At 40.2% G+C, this 23,537-nt stretch overlaps 1 protein-coding gene across 8 annotated transcripts in view; it reads right to left on the bottom strand.

Annotated features, from left to right (window-relative positions):
- Positions 1 to 23,537, bottom strand: part of atf2 (activating transcription factor 2) — a 44,189-nt gene continuing 20,652 nt past the window's right edge. For 4 of the 8 annotated variants that reach the window (XM_073912392.1, XM_073912395.1, XM_009304424.5 and 1 more), the window contains 4 exons: positions 22,604 to 22,771; positions 21,028 to 21,234; positions 15,173 to 15,278; positions 1 to 3,875 (listed from right to left, as the gene is read on the bottom strand). In XM_073912392.1, coding sequence (XP_073768493.1) covers positions 3,661 to 3,875; positions 15,173 to 15,278; positions 21,028 to 21,234; positions 22,604 to 22,771 — 696 coding nt within the window. In that variant the 3' untranslated portion in view covers positions 1 to 3,660. The remainder of the gene's footprint in view (positions 3,876 to 15,172; positions 15,279 to 21,027; positions 21,235 to 22,603; positions 22,772 to 23,537) is intronic. The other 4 variants (XR_012385087.1, XR_012385084.1, XR_012385085.1 and 1 more) reach the window with 2 other exon arrangements.

Below are 23,537 nucleotides of genomic sequence, written 5' to 3'. Positions count from 1 at the left end.
TTTTTGTGTGAACTATCCTCTAATAGTTGAACTTAAAAGAGTCACTGTTTCTTTTAAAGATCAGTTCAGTTTTATATGGAAAGACAGAACTGCTATTAAGATTGGCTTATTTAAAGCTTTTTTCAGTTTTTTTTTACATTTTTTTGTTGTCATGATCCTAAGACAAAGTACCAGAAGAGATCACAATGATTTCATCATAATGGCATATACAATGCTTCCTTAATTACACTGTAATCAGAAAGACGACCAAAGTGAATGAACTAATGACACCACGAATACAAAGTCAGTCACTTTGTAAGTAAATAATCAGGAAAAACGTCACTTATAAAAAGCTTTACGCTTCTTATCAAAGTAAGTGCATGAAAAGCTTCCTGGGGAATCACTAATTTCACCTAAAACAGAGATGTAGTTAAGACAGACAGAAATTGAAATAGTCATTTCAATTACAAACCAGTAAATAAATAAATAAATAAATGGCACAAATATAAGCAAGCGTTTTAAAAAAGTCCTACAATCACTGCTGAGAAAACAATCATTCATGTCAAACACATTCACCCCACAACAACACGCCGCTAGAAGCTACTCCTAAAATCAGCTTCACTTAAAGGAACATGTCACTTATTTAGTCTCATTTTAGAGCTCGTCTAGAGTTAAACAGCTGAATTTGACCATCTTTGAATCCATTCAGCCGATCTCCTGGTCTGGCAAGAGCGCTTTTAGCTTAGCTTCCCATAGATCATTAAATCAGATTAGACCATTAGCATCTCGTTCAAAAATGACCAAAGAGTTTTGCTAATTTTCCTATTTAAAGCTGGACCCTTCTGTAGTTACATTGTGTGCTTAGATTGATGGAAAAAGAAAAGCTGCTAGTTTCTAGGTCAATATGGCAAAACTCAAGTCATTTTTGAGCGAGATGCTAACGGTCTAATCTGATTCAATGCACTATGCTAGGCTAAGCTAATAGTGAGACTTTGAGATTGGCTGAATGAATTCAAAAATCGTAAAACTTAAACTAAAGGAGCTGTAAAATGAGCCTATTTCAAAATGTCCAGGAACTATACTCTCATTCTGCCATATTAATCAAGGAACTTTACTGAAGTACCATGACTTTAGAAGGATCTATGATATTACACAGCACAGAAAAATAGTCCTGAATTTTCAGTCAGTCTTAGCGTACCATGTAACAATAGAAGAGTCAAGCTCTAATTAGGAAAATGAACAAAACTTTTGTTATTTTTGCACGAGATGCTAACGGTCTAATCCGATTCAATAAACTATGCTAAGCTTGTTTCGATATGTCCTGCCTCTATAATGTTTTTTCTGGCGTAATAATCAAGGAACTTTACTAAAGTACCCTAAAATAAAAATTAAAAAAAACTTTCATTCATGTGCAAAATAAAGACAAATTAATATAGTGGACAATCTCAGACAATTCCATTCATGCTTTTTCAATCTCCACATATGGATGAAAAACTATTTTTGAGTGCGATGCTAACGGTCTAATCCGATTCAATGAACTATGCTAAGCTAAGCTAATAGCGCGACTCTGAGATCGGCTGAATGGATTAAAAAACAGTAAAACTCAACAGTTTTACGCTAAAGGAGCTGAAAAATGAGCTTGTTTCGATATGTCCTGGAACTATACTCTTATTCTGGTGTAATAATCAAGGAACTTTACTGGAATACCCTGACTTCAGCAGACTAGTCAAGCGGTAAATAGGAAAACGATAAAAAATCTTGTTATTTGTGAGCGAGATGCTAACGGTCTAATCTGATTCAATAAACTATGCTAAGCTAAGCTAAAAGTGAGACCCAGAGATTGGCTGAATGAATTCAAAACCAGTAAAACTCGACTGTTTTCCTCTAGAGGAGCTGTAAAATTAGCCTGTTTCCAAGAATAAAGTGGAGTGTTCCTTTAAAAAAAATCATAAAAAATAAACAAACTTGTTATTTTATTTTAAAAACATAAAAAATGAGCTTGTTTCGATATGTCCTGCCTCTATACTGTTTTTCTGGCGTAATAATCAAGGAACTTTAGTGAAGTACCCTGACTTCAGCAGACTAGTTAAATGATAAATAGGTCAACGATCAAAATTCTTGTTATTTGTAAGAGAGATGCTAATGGTCTAATCTGATTCAACAAACTATGCTAAGCTAAGCTAATAGTGAGACTTTGAGATTAGCTAAATGGATTCAAAACCAGTAGAACCCAACTGTTTTCCTCTAGAGGAGCTGTAAAATTAGCCTGTTTCCAAGAATAAAGTGGAGTGTTCGTTAAAAAAAAAACAATCATATAAAATAAAAACTTTCATTCATGTGCAAAATAAAGACAAATAATTATAGTGGACAATCTCAGACAATTCCATTCATGCTTTTTCAATCTCCACAAATGGATGAAAAACTATTTTTGAGTGCGATGCTAACGGTCTAATCCGATTCAATAAACTATGCTAAGCTAAGCTAATAGTGCGACTCTGAGATCGGCTGAATGGATTAAAAAAACAGTAAAACTCAACAGTTTTACGCTAAAGGAGCTGAAAAATGAGCTTGTTTCGATATGTCCTGGAACTATACTCTTATTCTGGTGTAATAATCAAGGAACTTTACTGGAATACCATGACTTCAGCAGACTAGTCAAGCGGTAAATAGGAAAACAATCAAAAATCTTGTTATTTGTGAGCGAGATGCTAACGGTTTAATCTGATTCAATAAACTATGCTAAGCTAAGCTAAAAGTGAGACCCAGAGATTGGCTGAATGAATTCAAAACCAGTAAAACTCGACTGTTTTCCTCTAGAGGAGCTGTAAAATTAGCCTGTTTCCAAGAATAAAGTGGAGTGTTCCTTTAAAAAAAATCATAAAAAATAAACAAACTTGTTATTTTATTTTAAAAACATAAAAAATGAGCTTGTTTCGATATGTCCTGCCTCTATAATGTTTTTCTGGCGTAATAATCAAGGAACTTTACTGAAGTACCCTGACTTCAGCAGACTAGTTAAATGATAAATAGGTCAACGATCAAAAATCTTGTTATTTGTGAGCGAGATGCAAACGGTCTAATCTGATTCAACAAACTATGCTAAGCTAAGCTTATAGTGAGACTTTGAGATTAGCTGAATGGATTCAAAACCAGTAGAACCCAACTGTTTTCCTCTAGAGGAGCTGTAAAATTAGCACGTTTCCAAGAATAAAGTGGAGTGTTCGTAAAAAAAAAAACAATCATATAAAATAAAAATAAAAAAAACTTTCATTCATGTGCAAAATAAAGACAAATAAATATAGTGGACAATCTCAGACAATTCCATTCATGCTTTTTCAATCTCCACAAATGGATGAAAAACTATTTTTGAATGCGATGCTAACGGTCTAATCCGATTCAATGAACTATGCTAAGCTAAGCTAATAGTGAGACTTTGAGATTGGCTGAATGGATTCAAAAACGTTAAAACTCGACTGTTCTACTCTAGAGGAGCTGTAAGAATGGCCAAAAAACAATAATCATTAAAAACAAACGTTCACTCGTGCAAAATAAAGGCAAATAAATTAAAAAGGACAATCCCAGAAGGTTTTCCAATTGCAAAAAACATTACCCCATCAGTCTGGTTTCTACGTAACGGCTGAAGTGCTTTTTTTCTGAATTGAGTGGCGAGCAGGTCTCAGATCAGCTTCCTGAAGGCTGGCCGAGCTCGTCCTCATCCTCGTCCTCTGTGCTGGGCTCAGCGGCGGCTCCGGCTGCAGGGCTGGATGCTGTGAGGACGGAGGCCGCTGTGGATGAGCTCACGCCGTTGGATGTGCTGATGGAGCTGTGCTGGATGGCCTCGTTCTGGGGGCTGCTGGGAACAGACATCTCTCCACAGCTGTCCTCTTTATCCAGTGCTGGAACACACAGAATAAATGTGCATTTTATTTATGTGATGTCTGATGTAATTTGAACTGAACAATAAAAAGAGGGCGGGGCATTGAGTGGCTCCTCCCCTTTAAAAACAGCCAATAGTGTTTTGTTTTATCACAGCTCTGCCAGTGAGAGTAGTTGAGCTCCAGAGCATCCAAATTAAAAGCAATTAAAAAGAAGGGGGCGGGGCATGTCAGACACTAGAGAGCATTTGATTGGTTTAGAAGATTTGACTTTTGGAGGTGACGTGAAAAAAAACGTTGCTCTATTTAAGAGGAAGTGACAAGCTTTACATGTTTATATCAGTTTTATATCTTCCAAATGCAAATTTTAAGCACACATTTTGGAGCACACTAGCTTATAGATATTCTTAAGAATAACATTATTTAAATTGTTTCATTGTAGTTGTTTATAAATAAAACTTAAATAAATGTAAATGTTAAATAAAAAGATAATGTATAGACGAATGTGTGTAAATAAACAAAAGATTATGCATGCTTTTAAAACTGCATGACAATGTTTGTATGCATTGTTCGTATGCTAAGCACAGTATGAAAATATTCACCACCCAAAATGAACAAGAAAATTTGTTTAAAAAAGATAGTACAACAAAATCAGTTGTAAATATGTGCCTCAGATTAAAATACTTTGCTTCAGGTACGTTTTATTGCATGCTTCAGGTGGAAAATCTACTAGAGGGCACTGTCTACATTTTTGTAAACCTGAAATGAGCTACTTAGGGTTTGCTTTAGATACACGCCTTTCTTGTTTTCACGTCCAAGAGAAGGCAGAGCTTGTCGTACAGATCCCCAAGTGGACTACTGGGCCACACCATTCCTTAAACCCAACCAATAGTGCTTTCAGAAGCAGATGCAAGAGAAAAATGCACATCGACTACATAGATTTACCTTGATTTTACATTACTTTAATTTAAAAAAAAATGTTGATCCGTAAGTGACTACTACAAGCTTTAAATGTTTGCACAGTTTTATATCTTCTAAATGTGAATTTTGTCACTGTTTTGGGGCACACTAACTTATAGATATTCTTAAGAAAAACATACTGATAGTGACATTATTAACATTATTTACTTTTTTATTGTAGATTTTTTTTTTGTTTAAAAAACTTAAATACGTTTAAATGTTAAATAAAAACGTAAATAAAAAGATAATGTATAGATGAATGTGTGTAAATAAACAAAAGATTATGCATGTGTTTACAAAAGCATGAAAATGTTTGTATGCATTGTTCGTATGCTATGCACTATGAAAATGTTCAGCGCTTGAGTCACCACCCAAAATTAACCAGAAAACTATTTTTATTTATTTATTTTTTTTTTAAAGTAAATCAATCTAGTCTTATTGCAAATATGTGCCTCAGATTAAAATGTGCTGCTTCAACAGGTTTTGTTGCACATTTCAGGTGACAAATCCACAAGAAGGCGCTGTCGACATTTTCAGGTCTGAAGTGCACTACTTAACGTACGCTTTGTAGAGCAATTCAGATACACGTCCTTCTTGTACACATCCAGGAGAAGGTGGAGCTTGTCATACAGATCAGCTAGCAAACCACTGAGCTAAACCCAGCCAATAGTGTTTTCATACGCAGACGTGTATTGCAGACACATAACACTTTATTAGGTACACCTGTCCAACTGCTCGTTAATGCAAATTTCTAATCAGCCAATCGCATGGCAGCAACTCAATGCATTTAGGCATGTAGACATGGTCAAGACGATCTGCTGCAGTTCAAACCAAGCAATGGGGAAGAAAGGGGATTTAAGTTGGGTCAGAATTTGGCGTCAACAACATGAAAGCATGGATCCATCCTGCCTTGTATCAACGTTTCAGGCTGCTGGTGGTGGTGTAATGATGTGGGGGAGATTTTCTTGGCACATTTTGGGTCCATTAATACCAATTGAGCATCAACACCACAGCCTACCTGAGTATTGCTGCTGACCATTTCCATCCCTTTATGAGCACAGTGTCTCCATCTTCTGATGGCTTCTTCCAGCAGGATAACGCAGCATGTCATAAAGCGTGAATCATCTCAGACTGGTTTCTTGAACATGACAATGAGTTCACTGTGCTCAAATGGCCTCCACAGTCACCAGAGCTCAATCCAATAGAGCACCTTTGGGATGTGGTGGAACAGGAGATTGGCATCATGGATGTGCAGCCGACAAATCTGCAGCAACTGTGTGATGCTATCATGTCAATATGGAGCAAAATCTCTGAGGAATATTTCCAGTAGCTTGTTGAATCTCTGCCACGTAAGATGAAGTTCTGTAGGCAAAAGGGGGTCCAACCCGGTACTAGTTAGGTGTACCTAATAAAGTGGCAAGCCAGAGAGTGTATATTCTTATATCATCTCATTTAAGATGGAAAGCTGCATCATTACCCACACGTCACAAGATCTTTCAAAAAGATCCTTATCATTCTTTCATGTTATTTGGATTTTTGCAAGCATAACGCCACAAAATCCTGTCTCCGAAGATCCCAGACACAAACGAGACACTCAACCAGTGTGAGGACTGTATAAAGAAGACATCTCCAGAGCTGAAATGTGTGACACATGCACAGTACAACCACTAATTTGGTATTCTAGATGTGAGAGGGCAACCCTGAGTCGTGTCATTTACAACACGTCTTCCAAATGATGAAAAGAAAATGAAGAAGACAATCTGCTCTCTATCCGCTGTCCGTTGTAGCGGGTCGTCATCTGTTCCAGTGTGTTGCTTTTATTGCTTTATTATATAGAAATTATTTTGGCCTAAACAAATGTGTGGTAAAAATCTGTTATCATGAGATCCCTAGTCAGCAACAAATGGCTTCACATTTGAATTACAGCATTCCTGTTTATGACGATGGCAGCTGCTCCGCTTTTACATTTCCCCAAAGACTGGATACACAAAGATGGTTCACTCGTATTACTATGAATGCGGAAAGCGTAGTGTGGCCAACACAGCGAAGGAAGTCCAATGTTTCAGTCAGAATAGGCAATCATCAATCTTTATAGCCTGGCGGTTCTTTAGGGTAGAGGCTCTGTACAGATTGGCTGGTTGATTACGGTATTCCTAGTTACTACTGCATCCCTGCACTGTTAATGCCTAGAGAAAGGACATCACATCCCATCATACATCACATGGCTTTCCAGTGTCATCTTCTATTCTTCTTGCAGGTTTTGTCTCTGTTGTTTAGGTTTTTGTAGCCATGTCCTCTTTCATTCATTCATTCATTCATTTTCCTGTTGGCTTAGTCCCTTAATTAATCCGGGGTCGCCACAGCGGAATGAACCACCAACTTATCCAGCAAGTTTTTACGCAGCGGATGCCCTTCTAGCTGCAACCCATCTCTGGGAAACATCCACACACACACACACTCATACACTATGGACAATTTAGCCTACCCAATTCACCTGTACCGCATGTCTTTGGACTGTGGGGGAAACCGGAGCACCCGGAGGAAACCCACGCGAACGCAGGGAGAACATGCAAACTCCACACGGAAACGCCAACTTAGCTGAGGCTCGAACCAGCGACCTTCTTGCCGTGAGGCGACAGCACTACCTACTGCACCACTGCTTCACCCACCATGTCCTCTTGTTACCCTATAAACCACCATAATCAGGACTGGTGTTGTGAAATACTTGCCAATCTTTATGAATGCACTCGAGCAAACTGTAATGTTTAAATTCAATCAGAGCTCAAGCAACACAATGAATGGGACTGGTCACCTCAGATTTTGTTGCTGATTTGATGTTTAATCTAATTGTGAGTTCAGTGAGCTCGTTAGACAGGACTTGGTGTTAGATGACCTGTCCGGAGGGGTTGCAAATATAGCCACCCAGTGAACAGACTTCTCTTGAAAAGGACTTCAATTTCCCCTCTTTAAAGCACGGGACACCGAAAGCTGAGGCCAAAGAATTAGTGCAGACAATTATTAACTGTGTTGTTGCCTCACTTCTGCTGCATCTGGTCCTGTCTCCACCAAAAAGCTGCATGTGGACAAAACAACTGGACAGGAGATGACTGTAGGGGTCAGTAGTCTGTTTTCTTATTCCACAAACGGAAACCGGAACTTGTGATGCACACATATAAACCATAAACAAAGCAGCGTTTAGTATTATTTTCACAGCACTTGACACTGCCCAGGGGGATTCCTTCGTGCATATCATATGTCTGATAATTTAATAATCCATATTAGTTGCAAATATTTGAGAAAAAACAGCAGTGTTCCCTTCTGACTTAGAGTTGCTTAGTTTCGTCACTTCGGTTTTTGCTGAATAACCAATCAAAGGACTCTTCAGCTGATGGCTGACACCCATTCTACATGCTGATTTGGGCCAATTTGCTCCAATGTTAACCTAACAAGGGGCAACATGTTAAACACACCAAACAAACTAGCCAGACACACACACACACACACATAAGTGGCCTGACGCTGCCTAATTGCCAACCTTTAGTTTAGTGTATCTTGGCCTTAAGATTTACCCCCATCTTTGCCTTAGCCTCAACTGACTGTATTCACCACTGACCGCTCGAGTTTTGGTGATGACATCTACAATCAAGCACTAACTAGCTATACAAACCAACCAAATGCTAACCCCCTGCTGGGAAGAAATAACTTTAAATCCCCCCTCTTAACGTTTGCATCCATCCTTGCCTTAGCTTCATCTTACCTATATTCGCCACTGAATTACTACTGTTGAGCTGTAGTGATGACATCTAAGATCAGGCAATAACTACCGATACTAACCAGCCAATAGTTGACCACCTGCTGGGAAAAATGACTTTAAATCCCCCCTCTAAGGTTTGCAGTCATCCTTGCCTTAGATTCATCTGACCCAAACTCGCCATTGACTAACTGCTCTTGAGCAGTAGTGATGACATCTACCATCAGGCACTAACTACCTATACTAACCACCCAAATGTTGACCCTTGCTGGGGAGAAATGACTTTAAATTCTACCACTATGGTTTGCTCCCATCTTTGCCTTAGCTTGATCTGACCTGAATTCGACGCTGATTGATTGCTCTTGAGCTGTAGTGAAGACATACACCATCAGGCACTAACTACCTATACCAGGGGTGGCCAATCCTGTTCCTGCAGATCTACCTTCCTGCAGATTTCAGTTGCAACCCTTATCAAACACACCTGTCTGTAATTATCAAGTGGATTTCAGGTCCTAATTAATTGGTTCAGGTGGGTTTGATTAGGGTAGGAGCTAAACTGTACAGGAAGGTAGATCTCCAGGAACAGGATTGAGCACCCCTGACCTATACTAACCAGCCAAATCTTAACCCCCTGCTGGGAAGAGATGACATTAAATTGCCAATCTAAGGTTTGCAGCCATCCTTGCCTTATATTCACTTGACCTATATTCATTTTTGACTGATTGCTCTTGAGCTGTAGTCATGACATCTACCATCAGGCGCTAACTACCTATACTAACCAGCCAAATGTTGACCACCTGCTGGGGAGAAATGACTTTAAATCCCCTTCTATGGTTTGCTCTCATCCTTGCCTTAGCTTCACCTGACCTATGTTCGCCACTGACTGGTTGCCCTAAAGCTGTAGTCACGACATCTACCATCAGGCACTAACTACCTATACTAACCAGCCAAATCTTAACCCCCTACTGTGGAGAAATGACTTAAAATCCCCCCTCTAAGGTTTGCACCCATCCTTGCCTTAGCTTCATCTGACCTGTATTCACCACTGACTGATTGCTCTTGAGCTGTAGCGATGACATCTACCATCAGGCACTAACTACCTATACTAACCAGCCAAATGTTAACCCCCTGCTGGGGAGAAATGACATGAGCAATAAGCTTAGTTCTGATCCCTGTAAACAAAACTCTCTTTGCACCGGATGAGTTGCTAGCATGATTGCTATTAAAGACTTTCCCAGCCGAACACTTTGTCTTTTATTAATCCCCGCGCTTGCTTTGTAACCTTTAATTAAAGTTACAATGTCATTTTAAACCAACATCATCAGGGTATATTAGAGGCTGCAGCGTTCGGCCAGACTCTCGCAGCCCTCCCCGCGATCCCCTTTCCTTTCCTGCCAACTACTGCAGCGACAGATAATTACTGCACCTGATTTTAATGATACACACACAGGAGAGCGGCAGAGATGCGCGGTCCAAATGCCACCAGCTGTTCTGCAGTTGCATTGAATTAATTGGCTCCTGATGAGGAAGGGAACGGAAAAAAAAGGCTCTGACTTGCAAAGAAATGCAGACTACCATTATAATTAATATAGCTAATGAAGCAGGCGCTACTGAAATGGCACTTGGTAATTAATGCAGGGGTATTTGATTGTGTGCGTGGTTCAGATTCGAAGTGGAGCATCTGAATTCGACTACACGTGTATGCCGTTGGGCTGTAAATACCCTCGGCCCTGTGCAGGTAAGGTTGAATTCAGAAATCAAGAGTTGGGTATTTCTCTCTCTCCAGCTCTGCGTTCTGGCATCTGTAATTACTCCTAATGGTATTGAGCAGGAAAGGGGGTGATATATTATCATACACAGCGTTGCGTGCTCTTGAGACCTCTCTCCGCTCACCTCCTCTCGTATCTTCTCCGCTGCGAGCAGATGGGGCTTATGCAATGCCAAACGGAGGCATGGCCTGCCCTGTTTGCAGGGCAGCCTGGGTAATTTCCCCCCACCTGCTACCAGGGCAGCGCTGAGAGATCAAGGCCAGAAACATACTTCACTTAAGTACGCAATCACAAATGAAAATGCTTTGCCAAGCGGGATCTCGTCCGCCTGCTTTACACCTGCTCAACCCAAGCACAATGCGATTTGTATGTATTTCGGACGTAACTGACTGTAATGGAAAGCAGAAGACGGGAGCGTTCAGGTGGCCGAATGGCATCACACGAAACCTCAACTGACGTCTGCACTTTTTCACACTATTAAGACCTTATTTTGACAGGTGATGACCATCTGCTGCTTCTCCGCCATGGGATGAATGTGGCACAAACTGGCGTTGTTTACAAATCCGGCAGAGATGGAATGATGCTCTTCTCCGAGCCTCATTTGCACAGGTGACTAATATATGACCTCTCACGGCATCCGGTGACATCGGCAGCGTAAACAGGATTGAAGAATGGTTTCGATCATCTCCATACTCTCCCCTACCCCGCAACGACCGACCAGACGCCTGCAAATGAACCCGCTCTCTGACAACCCAATCTCAACCGCCAACCATCCGGCTCATAATATGCATGAGACCTGTCAGTCAAGCTGCTTAACAATGCCGGCGCGTAATGAACTGCACGGCTGCAGCGGCGCATCCCGGTTGTGAAACTGCGCTTCTGTCAGGCTCTCCGCTATAATACACTCATTTCGGAGGCAATCATTGTCAATACAAGTCAGCGCTGGGTTACAAAATGAGCCGAACGCAGACACGCACACACAAAGCCGACGATGCATTGGTCAAGATGTGAAATGGAAGCGCTGAAAGTTATGTTCAAAAAAGTGCTTACACACCAGCGGAGCGATGTAGGCAGCCGTTAAGTTTTAGTGTCTGCTGAAGCCTGTGGCAGACGAGCGCATGCAATCGCTCCCACAAACCGCTTTCTCCGTCCCGGTGACAACAGCTAATTGATATGAAGTGGCTGCATATGGCGGACGAGTCGCAGATCTGCACATTTCACAAGGTGTCATTAAAGCATAACGGCCAAAGACGCACGTGTAACAAAAGCAGCCCTCGCTTTCCAAATGCCTCTTTATCACTCATCTTAAAGAGGACAGCGCCACATACAGCGGGGATCATTTTGTTAGCGAACAGTGCTTTTGTGTGAGTCCTTGGCGTTCTGCTGTAATCATGGCATGAGATGAATCTGTGTTATTTCACACTCAGGACTGGTTCATTTTCCACTCTTCACATTTCCTCAAACACCCACAGAACACTCATTAGGTGTAACACTCATCTGTTATAGTCAACAACAATAAAATATGCAGAACCAAACAACAAAGAACATCCCATTAACTTTAAAAGCCATTAAGCGCAGTTGGCAGTCCAAAGATTTTAGCTCATTTGCAAAATGAATATGCAGTCAGTGAGATTAGATCTTATGTTTTATTACAGAGCTGTCCAAACCTGTTTCTCGATGACCACTGACCTTCAGACTTCAATTAAACACTCCTAAACCGGAGTACAACAAGGGCTGTTTCTCAACTCCAAGAACGCAGAGAACGGACTTGCATTCTTGTGGAGACCAGTCTTGCCAGGTCACCTCGGTAGAACAAACTCGGGAGAAATGAGATGGTGCGTTCTTCCTGATGGTCACATGACCTTCATGGAAAATTATTTCAACATTACAGCATTCATATGATTTATTTATTTGGTCCTTTTCAAAATATATGCTATGCATAAAGACTTTACAAATATATGTTGCACAATAAAAATAAAACAGATTTTAATAGGAATATCAGCAAACAAACCTTAATGTGTTTGTGCCTTTATTACGAGATTTATGGTGATGTTTACTTTCACCATTTCATTCAGGGAAACGCTTGAGGTAAATACGTTATCTCTAAACCTAAATAATAAATCTAAATAAAATGATGCACTTCCCACCTACAATCGCAATGACTTCTGGGACTACTAGAGCAAGTTCAGGGCTTAAGTCTGCATCGATGCGTCCTCGATACCAAGATCAAATCCGGGAACTTTCACCCGTCTACCGTTCTTGCCAGAGCTTAATTTGTGAATTGCAAGGTCCCGGAACAGATCGGGGTAACGGGTCCGGCATGTTACCCGAGGATGGGGAGGTGTCGCGAAAAAAAGTGGAGAGCGGGGGTGAGTGGGGTTGTTGCGGTAGATGGCGGAGAGATGTCGTGAACGAAAGTGAGGGGGGTGGGGGTGTCGCGAACAAAAGTGAAGAGGGTTGGGGAGTCACGGAAGAAAGTGAAAAGCGGACGGGGGAGATGGGCGGTTGAGGAGGGGAATAGGTAAAATAAGGTGGCGAATCAGATTTCAAAGGTGCCGAATCCGGTTCCGGCACAGTCCGAGTCACCCTGGTTCTTGCGGTCTTGAGATTTGGAAGTGAACTTTGGCAGTTGATGATTAGGTTACATGAGAACATGAGGACACAAGGTCGCTGAAGAACGCATACTGAGAAACAAACAAGATCTTCTGACTCACTAGAACACAGGTGTCAAATCCAGTTCCTGGAGGGCCACAGCTCTGCACAGTTTAGTTCCAACCCTAATTAAACAAACCTGATCAAACTAACTCCTTCAGTTATGTTTAAAACCTACAGGTAAGTGTGTTGAAGCAGAGTTGGAACTAAACTGTGCAGAGCTGCAGCCCTCCAGAAACTGGATTTTGACACCTGTGCACTAGAATCTTCCAGGGAGGTGTATTGGTTCTGAGCTTCCCAGCTTTAATGAACGTCATTTAGACTTGAAACCTGAGCAAACTTTAATGTCTCCTCATCAACTGAGTTTGTGATCTCATGAACAAAATCTAAAGAACAAGGTTAGCTTTTTTGAGAATCAATATTAAACCACCTAGGACAGAAATTTCCAAACCTGTCTACAGACCGACATCAAGAGTTACAGTAGACATTCTGGACCCACACATTTCAGGTCTCTATTATTAGTGCTAGCTGATGAGTTAAGTCAGATTTGATTGTAACACGGCCATAAATGAGGTTGGTGTCGTGATCTCTTTTCTTTCGACCGCCCTATGCGCATTAGCACAGGCAACCTGAAAATATGTTGATTTTGTTTGATTCGGACATTTAGAAACTAAACTTATGAGACAGTTGTTGCTGTTTAATTTTATTGGTGATTTCAAACATGTAATGTAATTGTAAGTTTGGCAAACAGTTTTAAAGAATTTGATGCTTCACCATTCAGAAAAAAATGCCCGAGAGGTGTTTCAAATATGGCTATGGAGTGAAATTACTTGTCTTAAAGGAACTTTGGTACAGTACAGTTTGGGTCACCCTGATTAGGCATCAATTTTATTCCCAACAGTACCCTTATCATTGGTGGATCTGGTAAAAGTAGTGATGGGTCCTTCTTGAACGAATCGCAGAAGCCAATCATTTGCGATTAGAGCCGTAAAAAGAATTGGTCCATTCAACTCTCGAGTCCTCTATCTGGTTTGAGTCATTCGTTCCTCACGGGCCAATCATATGCCTTTAGAGCCGGAAAAAGAATTGATCCGTTCATCTCTCGAGTCCTCGGGTTTGAGTCATTCTGTCACGTGATGAATGAACAACTCAAGAACCAGAAGACTTGAAAGGTGAACTAATCATTGCTCCTTTCGGCTCAGACTGTGTACTTCAGTTAAGATTACATATGACTGGCAGAGTAACGTAAATGAACCACTGACATTTGAAGACATGAAGAGGTGAGCTGAGCAAAGAGACAACAATACCTTCATAGACAAAAGAGCAGGTAAACATTGAATTATTATTTTCTCCTTCTTATAGTTTTGTATTTATGACTTATTTGTCGTGTGATTAACCTTTTGGGCTAGTTGTAGACGTGTTTGAAAGCAATTCGTAACATTTTAATAATATTTTGGCAAATCGAACCAAATGAACAAAATGACTAAAAAAAAAAGATTTGAACGATGAACGAGACTCAAAGATCTGAGTCAGTAAAATGATTCAAACTTCTCATCACTAGGTAAAAAAGCACAGTGTAAAGTGTGTCTTTTAGCATGCACCTAAAGCCTGTGGACATTACGGGTTTGTTTGTTTTAACTGATTCTCTGGGTCTATTCATTGAAGGATTGTTCAGATAGATGCAAATCAGTCTCATCCTAGTTTAAGAACCACTGTCAACGCTACCCTTATAATTGGTAGATGTGGTATAAGTGTCTAGACTGCAGCTCTGCACAAGAAGTTTGGCTAGAGGAGAAATGGTCGTGCCCAACTGAGCCTGGCTTCTCTTGAGGTTCTTATCCTTCACTTTTGTCAATTGGTGAAGTTTTGTTCCTTCCCACTGTCATCTCTGGTTTGGGACTTGTGGAGCTGCGTATCGATGGATTTGCTCTTCAGTGTTTGGACTTTCAGCAGTGAAAATAAAAACCACACTGAACTGAACTTCAACTATGAAAACTGGACTGACACAGTTTCAATCTACTAGAACTTCTGTGCTAAGCTGCTTTGACACGATCTCCACTGTAAAAGCGCTATAGAACTAAACACGAATTGAATAGTGTGAAGAGTATCTTCTGGCATGCAACTAAAGGCTCTGGACATTTCGAATGTGTGTGGTAATGTGAAATGTGCAGTGAAGTCTTACTCACGCTGGTATCCGGACTTCTTCTGCAGGAGCGTCACAGGACAGTCCTTATGAGCCAGTAAGAGCTGCTTGAGCTGAGCCACCTCATTACGCAGAAGAGTCACCTCGTTCTGGACAGACAGACAGCGAGAGGAGTCAGTTTGAGAAATCAACAGACAAAAACAGATCATTAGCTCTTCTTCGTTTGAGCCTTTCTCGGGGACACAATTATAGCTGCTTAATGGCAGAGTCCCACGAGAGCGCAGCACAGAGAGAGCTCTCTCCCCTCCGTCAGCCGAACACTGTCGCCATTCTGCTGAGATTTACTCTCGTCTGCCGCTACGACTCCCATGAGGCCGTGCTGTTCTGCATGCGCTAAAGACAGCCTGTTTAACAGCCAAGGTGACTTTAACAGGATTTACAGAGAGCCGAACGGGAGCGAAAAGAAGGGCACCGATTTTCTGTGGTCCTCAGAAACATGGCCGGCGATGTTTAATGCAGCCGTGTAGAAGCGTGCCAGTTTATTTCACTCCATCTGTTTAATGTTGGCACGATGAGAAGCAGATTTAAACACAGCTGCTCCAACACTGTGGCAGAAACTGCCGTCTTTCATTACGACCTCTCTCTCGTCTTCTCTTCTTGAAGTAGTGCACCCGAGACTGCAATATTCAGTCATTCGGTCTGGACGTCCACTTGGTCACAGTCGATTATTATTATTAGCTCCTTGAAGGCTCACTGCCGTATTGATATCTACAGAACAGTGTGAGTGCCGTCTTGCAGCTTTCATAAGTGTCAATTTAAAACTTTAGGGCAAAGTAAAGAACATGCAATCATTTGAAGCGAGTACAATATGACAATGAGTTCTCGAAACAGAAATATGGAGCGCATAATGATTCTTAAATTAGAAAAAGCTTCATTTTGAAATAAAAACACTAGACACATTGGAAAATGAACACACTGTTCACTCTGATTACAATGCACTCTAGTTTTTCCTCGGCATTTTCTGTCCCGCATTCTTAAATCTTAACACATTTACTTGAAAAGGTAGATAACGTAGGTTTTGTACTTTGAGAAATGGATTTAACTGAAGTGAGTTCACAATTAAATCTTAGAATTTAAATCTTTTTTATTTCCTGTTGTGGTCGACGTGTGTTTAACGTGCAAAGAAACATGGATAAGACTAATGCTGCGTTCACACCAGACGCGGAAAGCGCGTCAAGCGAGAGTGATTTACATGTTAAGTCAATGCAAACATGCGAACAGACTTCCTGCGGCGCGATATGCGCAATTGGCACGGCGCCAATGACATGAATTGCGCAAATGGTGCAGTGCTAATGGCCCGATACGCGCATATTGAGCGTTTTGCGCATTTGATGCGCTTAACGCAAGTTTCGCGTGAATCGCTCGAGTTCAAAAATCTGAACTTCAGCGGACATTCACGCAGCGTTAACCAATCAGGAGCTTGCTTTTGTGGGGGCGCTATTATGATGTATCGCCTGTTGTCGGTGTCCCAGGGGAAATCCTCCAGCCGACACCGGCAAAAAGTTCATCAAACTGGGCTGGGCTCAGTCAGACGCACCGCTGAAAGCCTCCGTCATCCAGGTTCAGATTCTGTAGGGGTTTATGAGCTCACAGAGCTGGATGCACCTCTGAAAAGATGAAGTGGACTCAGACACGGCCCTAAACGTATCGACGCTTGTTTTTCAGCCTTCATAAAGCACATAAGCACTGTTATTTTCTTCATAAAATCCATGTTAACCATTTAGCTACGAAGCTAGAGTCACCAGGCAGACAGAAGCCCTGCCCATCACGCGAATCCACATCTGTTCTGAAGTGAATTTGACACGCGAATGAAGCGGATTTGACATGCGAATGAAGCGGATTTGATGCGCGAATGAAACGGGGTTTGACGCGCGAATGAAGCGAGAAACCTAAAATGTTCACGCGGCTATTTACGTGCGAATATCGCGATTTATCCACGGGTTCCGCGTCTAGTGTAAAAGCAGCATAAGAAAGCATTTTTTGAAGGCAAGCTTCAGTATAAAACAATTAATGAGGCATCACCAGGCTCTCCAGAGTTTCATGCAATTTCGGGTGTTTCATTTTTAACTTTCGACTTCTGTTTTAATGGAATTTGATACCGCATGGCGAACGGAAAAAAAACTCAGCATTTCGTGACGCGCTGGTCCTTTCGTGGATCGCTGCTTACATGGTAGACTCGTAATAAGATTATTATCTTAATCATATTAAAATCGGAGTATTGGTGTCCATGCCGGATGAAGTCGCGAGCTGTCAGACAGTGCATTCTTCTGCCTTTCAGCATGCGCCCTCCAATGTTTTATTAAGTTTGACGCGTTTTCCCTTAAACGCAAGCGTATGCTTTGTGTTGTTGTGTCAGAATCCTTGTGAAATACAGCCATACTTTAGAATGTTAAGTTTAAGCAAATCTGATGAATGCGATTATGTGTGTTGAATCTGAAGGGAGTCACTCCTCTGCTGCCTTGTCCAGCGCGCCTCTCTCTCTCTGTGTGTGTGTGTGTGTGTGTGTGTGTGTGTGTGTGTGTGTGTGTGTGTGTGTGTGCGCTGCACTGTTTTAGCAACTGGCTGCATGTAAAGGAGGACAACTCAACTCAAATGTTTACATTAACACACTTATAATAACATGACTTGGAATGACAAAGACTAAGATTCTTCTTCTGTTTTATTTCATAGTTTTATGATTGATATGATCATTTATAAAAGCTCAATTGAGATTGTTGGAAATTTGACCTTAAATTATATAATAATTGCTGGTTAAATTTGTTCATTTTTGTCAGAGAATATATTTTGCATGCATACATCCACCCTTTAAAAGTTCTTTTATCAAAGATTTGTGGTTTTATCAAGTTCTATGATGATTGATCTGTATATTCTAAAAGCAGTGCAAATTAGATTATTGAAAAATCTGACTGAATAGTAATATTTAATTATTTTTAATATGTTAAAATTAGATTTTTTCTATCAGACAATCTTTTATATTTTCCACTGTAAAAATTATTACATTATTATTATTATTATTATATGGGAATATTTTATTGTTTTATGATGATTGATAAGTAAACATAAATAGCACTGCAAATTAATTTGACTTGTAAATTTGACTTAATATTTATTAAAGAATTTGACATATGGCCATTCACTTAGTTTGCAAAATTTGATGTGACCCTCGGGTCTACAAAGTTTGCCCACCACTAGCTTAATCCCTTCCTTTTCAGATCTGTTTTAGATCTTGTCTTGAAGGGACCAAAATAAAACAGCTTTATTGTTCTGATTTGTGTCATTGTGTCAGATTGCACACTTAACATAGTAGGCTACCTAATATTGTAAATTTTAATAAATATAAAAAATGTAAAATAAATAAATATAATATAAATATAGTCTAAAAAAAATAAAATAAAAAAAAAAATATATATATATATATATATATATATATATATATATATATATATATATATATATATATATATATATATATATATATAATTATATTTATTTATTTTATTATTTTAATTTTTATTGCAAAATTGTCCACCAAATTCTGGGAATTACCACCACAAAAGCAGTTATTTTTATGGAAAAAAAATAATTTAAAATATCGTGAAAAACTATGGGGTCTGATATGTTTTATTCATTATTAGTTGATGTTAGTGTTAGTAAATACATGAACTAATGAAACCTTATTGTAAAGTGAGAGCAATGTAACATGCTCCAGAAGCAATTCAGCATTTAATGACCTAGACATGACTCCAGTCCTCCCTCTCAATGCACTTCCACTAAAAAAACATCAACGTGACTGTATCAAATCTGACGAGTCTCGTTTGTCCCTGGTGCGGTTTTCAGAGAGTGTAGCGATCGGGCCATTAAAGTGTTTAATGTGTTCGCAGACCGGCTGCATCCATAAAGGCAGCACAGGGGGGATGTTTGGCTGGAGAGCTGGCGCGCGCCGGTCCGCAAACCCTGACACCTCGTTAAAAAGCCAGTTAAGGATGATGTTAACGTAATTGAGCATCATTAGAGCTCTACGCTCCGATCAGCTGGGCCAACGGGGCAGAGAGGGACAATTACAGCAGCCCATCAGCGCTGATAAATGCGCGCGTATTAAACACCTTCCCGCCGAACATTCTGTTACGCACCCAACACCCTTCTTCACTTCTCCATCTGCTTCGTGTTAGTTTATTCCTTGGCATAACCCACGGATGAATCGCCCTTCCCCCAACCCGTCGCCGCGCTTTGTTTAAACGGACAAAATAAAAAAGACAGCGCGCAAAATAAACAGTGGCACATCTCATTAAATTGTCTGGAACGTGCCGCGCTCGCCGTTATCAGCGGAGACAACGGTTACGTGAACTGTTTCGAACTTGTCAGTGGCGGATCCTAATTGCCTGCTACAAAACGGGGGTTGAGGAAGAGACGGCTTTCCCTGAGAGAGTTGCAGGGCAGCTCGCGAACGCTCCGACAGAACAGACGACACGCTTGTGTGCCGATGACATCTGGAGGAAACGTCTTTATTGACAGGGCCATATCGATGCCGGAGACGCCAACAATCACGCCGCGGCTGTCACGCAAACACACTTCTTAATTTACATTAATGACTTCATCACCGTCTTTGTCTGCCTCTCAGACGCACTCATAAGACAGTCTGACACGAGCATGTGTGTGTGCGTGTGTGTACCTGTAGCTGACAAGAATGATATCCTGATATTTATTCAACTTTTTGGTTATCATAATTAAACTAAATTATTCTAAGTGTGCTGCTGTATTGAATGGTATTGACTGCCATGGATTAAAAAAAACACCAGTAGGTGGCGACAAGCGCCTATCTTAATTAGCATTTCATTAAATTATTCAAGGTATTTGTTCAATACGGTCGATTCATTCAGAAAATAAGTGACTTGCCGAGTGTGTTTTTGTGCTGCTATATTGGCTGGTTTAGGCCAGTAGGTGGCGACAAGTGTCTGTCTTAATGCATTTATGTGTGTGTCTACCTGCAGCTGACAAAAATGATATCCTTATATTTATTCAACTGGGATTCTCATAATTAAACTATATTGTTTTGAGTGGGTAATCGATAAATATGACACCAAAACCACCAGTAGGTGGCGACAAGCGCCTGTCTTAATTAGCATTTAATTGAATTTTTCAAGTTATTTGTTCAAAACTTTTGATTCATTCAGAAAATAAGTGACTTGCTGAGTGTGTTTTTGTGCTGCTATATTGGCTGGTTTAGTCCAGTAGGTGGCGACAAGTGTCTGTCTTAATGCATTTATGTGTGTGTCTACCTGCAGCTGACAAAAGTGATATCCTGATATTTATTCAACTTTGTGATTCTCATAATTAAACTATATTGTTTTGATTGGGTAATCGATAAATATCACACTAAAACCACCAGTAGGTGGCGACAAGCGCCTGTCTAAATAAGCATTTCATTAAATCATTCAAGTTATTTGTTCAAATCGGTTGATTCATTAAGAAAATAAGTGACTTGCCGAGTGTGTTTTTGCTGTATTGGCTGGGTTAGGCCAGTAGGTGGCAACAAGTGTGTCTTAATGTGAGTGTGTACCTGTAGCTGACAAGAATGATATCCTGATATTTACTCAACTGTGATTCTCATAATTAAACTATATTGTTTTGAGTGGGTAATCGATAAATATGACACCAAAACCACCAGTAGGTGGCGACAAGCGCATGCCTGAATTAGTGTTTGATTAAATAATTTGAGTTATTTATTCAAAACAGCTGATTCATTCAGAAAAGACTTAATGAGTGTGTCTTTGTGTTGCTGTATTGGCTGGTTTAGGCCAGTAGGTGGCAACAAGTTTCTGTCTTAATGTGTGTGTGTACCTGTAGTTGTCCGTTCACAGAGCTTAAGTCTTCAGCTTTTTTCTCCAGACTCTGTACCCAGACTTTCCTCTTCTGCCTACAGCGGGATGCCGCAGCTCTGTTCCTTTCCAGAAACTTCCGTCTTTTCTCGTCTGGGTCCTCGCTGGTGGTTCTCCGCCGTCGGCCTCCTGTACTGGGTGTGTGCTGGGCTGGAGGAGCGGGAGACACCTGCACACCACCACAAACACACAAACAGATTAATTCCTAATGGACTCTTTTCACATTTCCGGGTTTCTCAGTAATAGCAGTCGAAAGTTGTGTGGCAACAGTGTGTGAATATAACCGGCATCTAATGGTAAAAAATTATATCATAAATAAAATTAGTCTGCAGAAACACATTGATTGACATTCTCACTTTGTATGAGTCATCAGAGGGGAAAATCGCATACTTGTGCACTATTCTACGCCATTTTGTAGTATAAATAGTGTAAGTAGTGCAATCACACTGAAAACTCTAACAATAAGAGCACTTTAATTACCCGGATGATGCACTCATTCAGCTGGTAAAATCAAGTGTGTAATGATCGACACTTCACGCACTCAACAGTCGCAGCTTTGCTCACGTAACGGAAGGGGCGGAGCTATCAGGTGCACATGTTGAATAACTTTATTTATTTTAGATGGTGAAAGCAAAATTCTCCTACAAAAGGTGATTATAGCGCCTCCCGATGGTGAATGCGGTTATACTCATGGCAGGTAATATTTGATAGTTGGGTAATTTATTTCACAGATTTGGCAACCGTCAAACATCATCAGGGAAACAGGTTTGAAATTCCTCTTAGTAAAAAACATAAGTGTGCCATTTGGGACGACACTACATAGATACTATACGGTTGAGTGTGTAAGTGCTCAAGTACAAAGTGCGTAGTGTATAGTGTGCCATTTGGGACGCAGCTCTCGTCTTGTTTTTGAATCTGCCACTATGCTGACACACAGGTGTTTGTAGCCCTGCCCTCTTTTGAAAAGAGCACAATCTTATTTGAATTTAAAGCGACAGTCATCCAAAAATCAGATTTAAAGATATTTGAAGAGTTCTAGAACATTATTTGTGGGGTATCTTGAGCTGAAACTCACTCTAGGGATAGCAGAGACTAATTTTACATCTTGTAAAATGGGGTATATATAAACATGTATCATAAAATAGTTCCCATTTATGATATATAATTCAAAGAATAAGATTATAAATGTACACATAACATCAGCATAATAATGTAACATAACATAAGCAATAAATACTTAATTTTGACTAGCTTTTTTTACTTGTCTTTGTAGATATTTGATCAAGAAACATGACAACACTCTATGGCAGGGATGGGCAAACTTGATCCTCGAGGGCCGCTGTCCCTGCAGAGTTTTGTTCCAACACTAGTCAAACACACCTGAACAAACTAATCAGTGTCTTCAAGATCACTTGAACTCTATAGGGAGGTCTGTTTGAATAGGGTTGGAGCTAAACTGTGCAAGACACCGGCCCTCCAGGACCGAGATTGCCCACCCCTGCTCTATGGTATGAAAATAATTTCTGCAGTCTACATACGGGTATTTCAGTAGTAGATGTTGCAGGCTGCTGCAGTGATTTTGGGCGTTGCTCTTCAGCTGGAGGCGGGGCTGGAGGAGGAGTTTCACTGGCGGAGCTGCTTTGGATGTCTATTGCGTCGCCATTGGTTACCTGAGGGATCTGCTGACTGAGCGCTGCCTTCAGCTTCTGCAGGTCAGAGACACAAAACATAGCGTTTTAGACACCCTCACACAAATATCAACACGTCAAGAGAACAATGCTAATTCATACTAGGAACATGTTGACAACATGCTACCAACTAGTGTTGTCAAAAGTATTGAGTTTGGTGCCAATTGGCACTAAAATCAGCACTGAAATCGGCACTAAAGTCCATTTCCTGCTAACAATTGAGCACTGTTCAACAGAAAGGACTGTGATTGGCTGTGAAGGTCATCAGTTCACTATAGCAGTTCAACAAGATACTTTCTCCAGGAGAATAGAAACTGTTACAACTAAAAGAAATAAGAATTTCTCCAGAGGAAAATAATATTACAAGAAACACTATAAAAATGTTCTAGTTCTGTTTAAATTGAACTAGCATTAGTATGAATTAGCATGTTGTTAACATGTCTTTATTGTAAATTCGCATGCTGCTAGAAAAGACTTTTGGCACTTGTTAGTAGATTTGTAATATAAATTTGCATGTTTTTAGCATGTTTCTAGTATAAATTAGCATGTTGCTACTTGCTAGCATGATTTTATTATCTTGCTAACATTCTAATAATTGCTAATATTCATATAAATTATAATGTTCAATGTTCAAAACTGCTAAAACTAAAAGAAATAGGAATAAAATATAGGATTTACTGTAAAAAAAACCTTGCTCTCTTAAACCCCACACAATATTTAAAAATAATGTTAAATTGAGTTAGTTTTAGTATGAATTAGCATGCTGCTAGCATGTTGTTAACAT

The sequence above is a fragment of the Danio rerio genome, chromosome 9 (genome assembly GCF_049306965.1).
Source record: "Danio rerio strain Tuebingen ecotype United States chromosome 9, GRCz12tu, whole genome shotgun sequence".
NCBI classification, from domain to species: domain Eukaryota; kingdom Metazoa; phylum Chordata; class Actinopteri; order Cypriniformes; family Danionidae; genus Danio; species Danio rerio.
Note: the sequence above shows the minus strand (reverse complement) of the source record. Positions and strands in the feature narration are given on the sequence as shown.